General features: G+C 46.8%; 2 protein-coding genes across 5 annotated transcripts in view; both read left to right on the top strand.

Moving 5' to 3' along the window:
- The first annotated feature begins 1,027 nt into the window (after positions 1-1,027).
- On the top strand, positions 1,028-5,955 carry LOC123172552 (putative disease resistance RPP13-like protein 3). 4 transcript variants are annotated; one of them, XR_006485633.1, is made up of 5 exons: positions 1,028-1,311; positions 1,759-4,635; positions 4,758-4,821; positions 5,051-5,425; positions 5,541-5,955. XR_006485633.1 is itself a non-coding variant. In XM_044589502.1 (4 exons), the coding sequence occupies exons 1-3, from the start codon at positions 1,196-1,198 to the stop codon at positions 4,774-4,776; spliced, it is 3,012 nt and encodes a 1,003-aa protein (XP_044445437.1). In that variant the 5' UTR covers positions 1,028-1,195; the 3' UTR covers positions 4,777-4,821; positions 5,051-5,955. The 4 variants fall into 4 exon arrangements, 2 of the variants coding, with proteins under 2 accessions (XP_044445437.1, XP_044445438.1); XR_006485634.1 differs by having other exon boundaries at positions 5,051-5,781; positions 5,904-5,955; XM_044589502.1 differs by having other exon boundaries at positions 5,051-5,955.
- A 3,124-nt stretch (positions 5,956-9,079) lies between these two features.
- The window catches only part of LOC123172555 (disease resistance protein PIK6-NP), a 4,449-nt gene continuing 3,237 nt past the window's right edge, over positions 9,080-10,291 (top strand). Inside the window, exons 1-2 of the mRNA XM_044589505.1 lie at positions 9,080-9,209; positions 9,686-10,289. Of these exons, the coding sequence (XP_044445440.1) occupies positions 9,175-9,209; positions 9,686-10,289 (639 nt within the window). The 5' untranslated portion in view covers positions 9,080-9,174. The remainder of the gene's footprint in view (positions 9,210-9,685; positions 10,290-10,291) is intronic.

Below are 10,291 nucleotides of genomic sequence, written 5' to 3'. Positions count from 1 at the left end.
CCGTCCTAGCGCGTCCTCCTCGCGCTGACTCTCCTCCAGGGTGCGCTGCAAAGCCGCCTTCGAAGCGGCCTGGTAGGCCGCCTCCTCCTCCGGCTCCACCTCTGGGGGCGGCGGCACGAACCCGAGTTTGAGCTACACACTGCCGCGGCGGGCCGCGTCGTGCTCTTTGGAGAACCAGACCTCCTAGTTTGGGGAGTCTGGCGCGTAGGCAGGGTGGCGCCGCTGCTTCGGCATCAGGAAGGTGTGATGTTTGCGCATCTCCTCTGCATGTGCCCGTGGCGACCGCGGCACCACCGGGCCCTGGGATGCAGTGCGGGTCAAGGTTCAAGCCGTGGTGGGTGTGGTGGCGGCGGCTGGCAGTAATCCCTGTGCCAGTGCGCTTGGTGCCCCGAGATGTATAGCCTGTCCCATGATCGATGATTACTGGCCGCACACGGTTCCATCTGAGAGGCTGATGGGGACGGTGGCGGCTTCGAGCTTGCCCTTTCCCTTGCCGAAGAAACCCATGACTAGGGTTTTCGTGTCGTCGGCGAGTAAGCAAGCTTGGCCAGATGTGGACGGATAGGAGAAATGAGGCCGGCCCCCTCCCCGCATGCTTGAATTAGGAGGACCTGATGTTTCCACACGCTGCCATGCGGGCCCGAGTTAGATGGCTACATTGACTACAACCGCGGGTGGTAGTTGGGCGGCCGATAGATGGGGCCACGACGGAGACTAAACGGATGCCCGGCGCATCCTTCTCGTGTTCGTGTGAACACAAACATGACGTAAATATGAACCGAAAATGCGTCTAGACGAATAGCGAACGGATGCATTTTGGGCTTGGATAGGCGCATTCGGCCGGTGTTTTCGGCTGAACAGCGTTGGAGTTGCTCTTAGCTGGAAATGCAAGCGGCCTGTGGGACAGACTGACCGAGCAACTGCACTAGTGCACTCACTGTTGCTGCCCGTCCAGTCCATGCACGAGACTGGAGCGGCTCAATTGAATGCCGGCAATGCAGTGCGATTCAATTATTGGAGCAGGAGCGGGGGTGACTGTAAAAGTGGCGAGTCAAGCAAACGCGTAAACGGCCGTAGCCATCTCTTCTCTTCCCCTCTCCGATCCAGATTCCAGTGCACCCTGCCATCTAGATCTAACCTAGCGAAGCCGACCTTGCTCGCTGGGAGCTTTGGACCGTCCGGCCGGCCATAGATCATGGCGGGCACGGTGGTGAGCATGGCGCGATCCATGCTGGGCGCTGTCATCAGCGTGGCCGCCTCCGCCGCCGCCACCGAGATGAGCCTTCTCATGGGCGTCCGCGACGACATTCGGTATGTAAAATCACCCACGCACTCACCACTTGCCGCTTGTACTAGTACTCTACTCTGTTTTCTTTCGGCCATTCCCCTTCCCCGGCTAGGAAATAAACAGTTCTTGCAGATCTCACTTCCCGTAGGTTTCTCTCTATTATGATTAGAAATTGCTCTGCCATTCTTGTTATACTGGGAATGACAAATCACTCAAGAAATAGTTTATGGGACCAAAGAAATAATCAAAACTGTAAGTTGTGACTTGTGAGGCAACCTAAAATATAAATCAAAAAAATCATTCAAGAAATAGTTTATATCGGACCAAAAAATAATCGAATCTTTGTGCATCCTTTGCTGCATGTTTCTGTCCTGACGGAGGCATCAGTATCTGCTCTGTTGCATATGTTCGCAGCAGCTGCAGAATGGCACCAACAACAGTAGTTGTAATGAACTTAATTTGTTTGACAGGTTTATGAAAAACGAGCTAGAGACGATGCAGGCATTTCTGGTGACCGCTGAAGCAGCCAAGGAAAATAACAGGCAACTGCAGGTGTGGGCGAAGCAAGTAAGGGATCTAGCCTATGTCATTGAGGATTGCCTTGATGAGTTTATGGTGCATGTGGGAAGCCGGAGCCGGTCTCGACGGCTGTTTAAGCTGAAAGACCGTCGTCGCATTGCAAAACAGATCCGTGGTCTCAAAGCAAGAGTTGAGGAAGTGAGCAACAGGAACACCCGCTATAACTTTATCAACACGGATGCCTCCAGCAGTATTGACGAGGCGAATTCCTACATGGAAGATATCCGCAGCCACTCAGCTAGCAACATTGACGAGGCACAGCTTGTGGGCTTTGCTAAGACCAAAAAGGAGTTGATTAATATGGTTGATGTTAACTCTAGATATGGTCTTTCAAAGGTGATAAGTGTCGTTGGCATGGGTGGTTTAGGCAAGACTACTCTTGCCAGGAAAGTATATGAAAGTAAGGAAAACATTGTAAATAAATTTGCTTGGTGTGCTTGGGTCACCATATCACAGTCATTTTCCAAGATGGAGATGCTCAAGGGCATGATTATGCAACTTTTGGGTCCCGAGTCACTGAGGAAATGCTTGAAAGATCTTGAAGGGAAGGCAGTGCAAGTAGAAGACCTCTCCAGGTACCTCAGAGAAAATTTGGAGGACAAGAGGTACTTCATTGTTCTCGATGACCTATGGACCATAGATTCTTGGAATTGGATCAAAGATATTGCTTTTCCTATTAGAAACAACAAAGGTAGCCGAATAATAATAACAACTCGAGATGTTGGCTTGGCTGAGCAGTGCACTTCTGAATCGCTTATCTACCAGCTTAAACATCTGCAAATAAAGGATGCCACACATTTGCTACTAAGAAAGAGTAGGAAAACACATGAATACATGAAAAATGATAAGGAAGTGAAGATGGTGGTCAACAAAATGGTAAAGAAGTGTGGTGGTCTGCCGTTGGCTATACTCACTATTGGAGGCATGCTTGCCAGCAAAAAGGTGACAGAGTGGGAAAGTATCTATGAACAAATCCCATCAGAGCTCGAGAGCAACCCTAGCCTTGAAGCACTGAGGAAGATAGTTACTCTGAGCTACAACAACTTGCCGTCTCATCTCAAGTCATGCTTTCTATATCTAAGCATCTTTCCTGAGGATTTTGAAATCAAAAGGAGGCGTCTAGTAGACAGATGGATAGCCGAGGGGTTTGTTACAGCCAGAGGTGGAGTAAACATCGAGGATGTTGGAATAAGTTATTTCACCGAGCTAATCAACCGAAGCATGATTCAACCCTCGAAAGTGAACATGGAAGGAAATATTAAGAGCTGTCGAGTCCATGATATCATGCGTGATGTGATGATCTCAATATCTAGGGATGAAATTTTTGTGCACTTGGTAGGAGATAATGCTACTGCTGTAGCAGACTGTAACTACCACCATGTAGCATTCCATGGTAGCAAGCGCCAAAAGATCGGCATGGATTGTATCCATGTTCGTTCATTAACCGTGTTTGGTGAAAGATCCATGGAGCCATCAGCTTCACTTTTTTCATCTAAGTTGAGAATGCTTAGAGCCCTTGACCTAGAAGATGGGGATTTTGTTGTCAGACAGGAAGACATCAACAACATAGGGTCACTGCGCCACTTGAAATATCTGACTGTTAGGCCTTTTGGTGAGTGTTCAAATTTGCATAAACTGCCAGGATCTATTGGCAAGTTACAAGGCTTGCAGAGTTTGGACTTGGGATACAGCTGTATTAAAACACTACCAACTGAGATTGGTAAACTTGAAGGTCTTCGTACGCTCCGGTGCAGAAAAAATGAATATTTTAAATATTATGATTATTTCAAATATTTGAGTGAGAACATGGAGAAATACAAGTGCATGGGTGGTATATTGTGTATACCCATGGTATGCTCTAGTGGGTTTCCAAGTGGTGCGCGTGAAGAAAAAGAGGGTGCTGTAGCGTTGCGTCAAGGAATCAGTAACTTAAAAGAGTTACAGATACTAGAGTACGTGGACATCGAAAGAACAAGTAGCAGAGCAATCGAAGAGCTTGGGGAGCTTACACAACTAAAGAAATTGAGAGTGACTACGGAAGGGGCAACCGAGGAAAAATGCAAGCTATTCTGGGAGGCCATTGGGAAGCTCCCTTGTCTTTACTCTCTTCATGTGGATGGTAACAATATCGAGTGGCTGGGTTCTGCTTCCTTTGCTCCCCCCCTCATGAGGACCCTGAGATTGAAAGGAAATATTGTAGAGGTGCCCAACTGGGTTGGTAGTCTGAGGCATTTGGTGAAGATTATATTCTGTGGGTCCGTAGAAAAAGAAGGAGAAAAAACCATGGAGATGCTAGGGGCACTGCCCAACCTCATGCTCGTTGATCTCTCGTTTTATTATGGTGTTCGAGAGGAGCTAGTGTTTGTGTCGGAAGCATTTCCAAGTCTCAGGATACTTCGTATGCACTTCCGGCATGATATGAGAATGGTGAGATACGAGGAGGGCACCATGCCCCACATTGCAGAGCTATATTTACATTTCACCTTCCAAAACTCTGTACGGATTACTGGCATCAAACACCTTCCAAAGATCAAGGAGATTTCAATTCGAATCCCCAGGGTGCTGAATAATTTTGAGCTGCACCAGGAAGTGAAATCACACCCAAACCATCCTGTGATGCGAGTGTCATTCCGAGACCGGGGTACTACCACCGTAGGAGGATCAAATGTTGTAGAGGTGGAAGAAGCAATGGGGGAATCATCAGCTGTACTTTCCGAGCACGGAGCAGCACGAGAGAGCTACTTAGATGTGCAGACAGGGAGCGACAGGTCAGCTAGCTATTTCTGTTTGTTTTGTTTTGTAGTAGTAGTAGCTATCTACTGATGATGTTTCTTATACACTTAAAATTAATACATCGCTCTTCTCTTCTGTTTTCATGTTCCCGTAACAGTGAAGATGATCTGCGGTGACCACGAGTTTCTGGTTGATGCCTTCCGAGTTCTGATTCTATATAGGTACCACTCAAATCTTGTTTTACTTAGGAGATGATTGGTACCTACGAGAGATTAAAGAAACCTCAGATTCCAGTTCAGTGTTGTCTTATTACGTGCATTGCTATTTATGCTCCACATATAAAAATTATATTGTACGTACTATTTTGCAATCTGAATTAGCCATACGTACAATGAAGAAATTAGTGTTTTTCATAATCTTACTAATGCTGTGTAGATATGAATTCGGCAGGGCGGAAATTGTCTCAAGATCCAATGCGCTACATTATATACTGTACTACAGAAGATGCTACTGCGAAGCTGAATTTCATTGTTAAGCAACAGCATGGTGCTGCCAAACCTTCCAAGTTTTGCTGCTACGGACCTCCGATGTGCTGTGAAGCTGAGCTTAGACCTTAGATGCAGTTTGAATGTTTTTTATGCGGCGAATGGCACAGGAGTTCCATGTATCTTGTGGGCATGAGTGATGGGACGAAGACGATGGAGCAAGCTTCCAGATCTCAGATCGAGCTACAGTTGGCATCTGCTGGCCTGATGATAATCTATTCTTTGGACTTTGGAGTGGATGATCAATCTGATGAGATAACTTGCAATTGTGAACAAAAGAGTACTTTGCTTTCTTTTGCCAATACAATCTCTATGTTTCCCTTTTGTCCTTTTTTGGAGATGATCACTCTCTGTTTCTTGCTGCCATAATATTTGTACTTCATGCTCTTTGCCAGGCTTCCTTTGATTCTTCACCTCGAAATGCAGCATCACAAATTCACCTTGCCGCCTGCTTCGACCACCAAGTCGGCACAACTCAACTTTCCTATGTTATGACTGGTACATAAGTGCAAATGATTTCGGTGGCCTCAATGTAACGGAGGCGACGATCGATTCTTCGAAAATACCATGGAATGGATTATCAACCAACCTGATGCCAAGGCGTGCAATTGTTGCTACAGACTTCCTTTGTTTGCCGTACTGCCTGCTCTGTTTTCTTTTCTTTTTTTACTATTTAATTTAATTTTCTTTCTACAACAGACTATTCTCGCTTTGTTGCTTCCAATATATCTATATTTTCTTTTGTTGTTTAATTCCAGAATAACATTATCATCATTTGGCCGCCAAAAGTCAACATTATTTGCTTGGCTCCCTTTCATCTGGTGAGCACTGGAAGTTGCTCGGATATTTCACAGGCAAAACAAGGGCCACGATAATTCCTTGAATTAATATAAAAAATATATCCTTTCACTAGGAACCAATCAGCAACGAGGTCGATGCTGGGGCCGCCATCAGCGTTGCCGCCTCTGCTGCTGCCAACGAGATGAGCTTGCTCATGGGCGTCACGAGGGATATCTGGTATTTGTTTTAACTTTTAACAGACAGCCAATGCATTTGGAAGTACATGTGAGAAACACTTGAATTTGACAAGATAGATATGAACAACTGCACTCCTACTATATGGTTGATTGATGACTACTGAAAGCTTGCCGGTAGAACCAAGCGTCTGTTCAGCTGCCTGTCCAAGTCCAGGGACACACGACGTCATTCACGGAGCGTCATGCCATGCGTGATAGGTGGATCGTGTCTGCTCCACATCTCCTTTTGCATGGCCAGGAACGGGTGCGCTTGTTTCCAAATTGCAGTCGATGGGTGATCGCTGCATCCCAACAACCAGATTAATGGTACACCAGCCAGCTGGGACACAACAATTATTTGATCAGGACCCTACAGGACCTGTATGTCACCTCAAGTACAGATCACTAGTGGAGTGCGTTCGCACAAGTGATTTCATCATGCCCTTCCTCTTCGGCCTGTAAGATACAGTATCTTATGTTTACAATTTGAAATAAAGAACAGTCACTTTGCCTGAAAAGAAATTCATGATTTAGAAAAGGCACTTCGTCTGAAAAACAACTCATGATTTGAAAAGGCACTTCATCTAGAAAACAATTTATGATTTCGAGAAAATGAACAGTATGTACACTGTTCACCACTAAAAATCCTCACATTTGCCACGGGCGATGGAAAAGACGTCAGAGTTATCCTCATTTTAGTTTTTTGGAAAGTGTGGAAGCACCAAAATGCAATTGTTTTTTATGGGTGGTACCATCAGTAAACCATGTACTGGATAGGAAAGAAGGAGAGGGCCAGGCATGGAAGCAGGCAGGCATGATGGAAGGGGACATAACCCCCTTCCTGGGAGCGTTATCATTGTGGGCTACGGTGAGAGTGTAGACTAGATATAGCTCAAGCGGAGTTGGGTTCATGTAACGTAACATGTAACACCAACGTGAAAGGGCTCTTTACCCCACTCCTCTCTTTAATATATAGTATACACACTCGTGCTTATTCGAAAAAAAAAACTTATTTCGTCATAGAACATTGCATGTGTGGCCGTATACATCCATATTACCATGTAGAATTTGTTTGATCATTTCCTGAAGCTTCGAAATAAGATTTTTAAACTATTCATAATAAAGCGCGCACTCACGCCTGTGTTCCAAAGTGACTTTTTGTATAGACGCATGCCATTGTTAAAGTTCCACAAACACAGAGCCTTACGCAAGGGGAACATGACATAACACTATCAAGGGTTGCTCGATTCTCCCAGATTCAGACCATACCCCAGCTTCTTCCAGAATTTCAACCTCCATTTGTTGGACAATCCTAGGTAGTTAGGATTTAATTAGCTAGGATTTTCAAACACGTGAATCGAGTGGACATTCGTCTTCCTAGATTGGTTAGTTATAGCATCTACAACTGGGCATCTCAAACCCCCGTCGTATGCCCGGGCAGATGGCCCGTCACTGACAGGTTAAAAAAACACGACCCAGACGAGCGCTTCAATCCGGCCTCAAACTTCCGGTCTGACCGGCACCCCTCATATCCAGTCCAATTTTGGGGTGATCGGGCCGTGACCCGGTGCGTTCGTCACGTCAGATCCAGCCCACCCGACCCCACATATATTCATCTCTATCTGCTCCCCCGATCAAACCCTAGCCACTCAACTCCACTCCCTCCACTTCCCTCCATCACCCAAGTTCTTGTTCGGCGATCTCCGGCCTTCTCCGACATGGCAGGAAGTGGATCCGAGTCCTAAACCTCCATAGCCGTCGACCCTAAGCTGAGGAGGAGATGACCGTCCGACTTGCGATTCGCCGCTTCTGGGGGGAAGCCGCCCGACAGCAGCGCCCGGGCTCCTTCCGTCAGGAATCCATTGCGTCCGCCCAAATGGCACATGGACCCGCCATGAGGTGTGTCGCCGCTGCATCACCGGAGGCGGTTCGGTCCATCTGGTGTCCGAACGCACTGGTGGACACACTACCCCTCCGTTGGCACGCCGAGGCACGCATGGGTGTCGTCCGACGCAAACATGATGCATCTTGCCCGCCGTGCGAGGCAGTGGGAGCGGGAGATGACGGTACCTCTCCTGATCCATCATCGATCTCATGTCCATCGGCACCGTCAGGATTCTGGGCTCAGACGAGGAAGAGTAGGGCATGAAAGATGGCGGTGCCTTCAGTCCTGTAACCGGTCCATGTCCCATGTCCTACACTACCTTGCCGGCGATCGGACCAACACTTTGAGGGAAGCATCCAGCTGCTGGACATAGACACGGCGAAGCAGGACGAGCTCCGCTTCAGATTAGGTTTACGTGGCATGTAATAGTACGAATTTGAGATTTCAAATTCGAGGTATCCAATTATCGAATCAATTACTTAAGACGTGACCGGTCACTGTCTGCGGGCATTGAGGGATCGGATTTGCTGTATCCGGCCGCTGCCGTACCCTTTTATTGGTCGTGTGCGTATGGCCGGCCGTTCATGTGCTCTTCAATTACTCGCCTCCTTTTCCTTGTGTACGGGTGATTGCTACTCCGCAACAACCAGATTAATTGTGATACACACCAACCAACAAGAAACATGGCGGGACACTGCAATTATTTGGTTAGGACACAGGTACGTGTAGTAAAGTGCCCATAGCTAGTAAGATGCCTTTCTTTCGAGATGACTTGCCAGTATAAATCAGAGCGCATTCCAAGTGTAGCGCATGCTAACCTCACGTCACGTCCTCTTTCTCGATCTAGAGCAATATTCATAATTGTTCCGACCTCGATCCGTGAGTTGTGACGAAGGGGAAGAGGCCGGCCGGCGATGGCCGACACGGTGTTGAGCATGGCAAGGTCAATGTTGGGCGGCGCCATCAGCGGACTCGGCTCCCCTGACGTACTGCAGGGCGCAGTTGGGTCACTGACAGGTGGGTCAACTTGCTTTCGGGCCCACCTGTCAGTGGCCCAACTGCGCCCTGCAGTACGTCAGAGGAGCCTCGTCCGCCATCAGCACGGCCGCCTCTGCCGCCGCCGACGAGATGAGCCTCCTCATGGGCGTGCGTAAGGATATCTGGTAACTTTCTCGTGGCTAGCTCGGGTCCAATCCTATTTCATTTATGGAAGAGTACAGTCACAAATGTCTATTTTTTTATATTTGGAACGAACAAATTACAAAACTGAAAGATTGATGACAAAAATAACTCAGTCATAAAAGATTGGCCTATGAAGTTTCGCCTCAACGGATATTTTATTTTTGCCTGTGGCACCTGTTCGGATCGGATTCTAACATCGAATTGTCAACATAGAGCCTCCATCTCATTTTAAACATCAGCTCCCCCTTTCTAGCGGAAACGGGTTAGATCTATGAATGCTTGAAACATCACCATTAAGTTTACTTCAACTATTAGCATTACAAAACTTACATCTGCAGCAAGGCCAATGTTTAGGAAGGTAGAAATTTCGTCATATATTGTTGTATATTATGATCTATCGGATGTCACCAGTGGTTGTTCTAACTTCTAAGCTTTTTTTTGAACATTTGTTTGCCAGGTTCATCAAAGACGAGCTAGCAACGATGCAGGCTTTCCTGTTGGCTGCTGAAGGGATGGAAGAGAAAGACATACTACTGAAGGTGTGGGCAGAGCAAGTAAGGGACCTATCATACAATATTGAAGATTGCCTTGGTGAATTCATGGTGCATGTCGCAAGTCAAAGCTTGTCAAGGAAGTTGATGAAGCTCAAAGATCGCCATCGAATCGCGATACAAATTCGTGATCTCAAATCAAGGGTTGAAGAAGTGAGCAATAGGAACACACGATACAACCTGATTGAGAAGAACAAATTCGCTAGAGCCACTGATGAGAAGGATTCTTGCATGGAAGATATTCGCAACCAATCTGCCAACAACATTGATGAAGCTGAACTTGTGGGGTTCTCCAAGCCAAAACAAGAGTTGATAAATCTCATAGATGTTCATGCCATAGATAGCCCTGCTCAAGTAGTGTGTGTTGTCGGCATGGGTGGTTTGGGTAAGACTACTCTTACAAGGAAGGTTTATGAAAATATGGATAACTTTTCGTGTTGTGCTTGGATCATTGTCTCTCAGTCATTTGTCAGGATGGGGTTTCTCAAAGTTATGATCCAAGAACTTTTTGG

The sequence above is a fragment of the Triticum aestivum genome, unplaced genomic scaffold (assembly GCF_018294505.1).
Source record: "Triticum aestivum cultivar Chinese Spring unplaced genomic scaffold, IWGSC CS RefSeq v2.1 scaffold23735, whole genome shotgun sequence".
NCBI lineage: Eukaryota > Viridiplantae > Streptophyta > Magnoliopsida > Poales > Poaceae > Triticum > Triticum aestivum.
Note: the sequence above shows the minus strand (reverse complement) of the source record. Positions and strands in the feature narration are given on the sequence as shown.

Excerpts from the sequence above, each read along its gene's own strand:
- LOC123172552 (XM_044589502.1), top strand. The coding sequence starts at position 1,196 with ATGGCGGGCACGGTGGTGAGCATGGCGCGATCCATGCTGGGCGCTGTC. Across the intron at positions 1,312-1,758 it reads GGCGTCCGCGACGACATTCG|GTTTATGAAAAACGAGCTAG; the intron begins GTATGTAAAATC and ends TTTGTTTGACAG.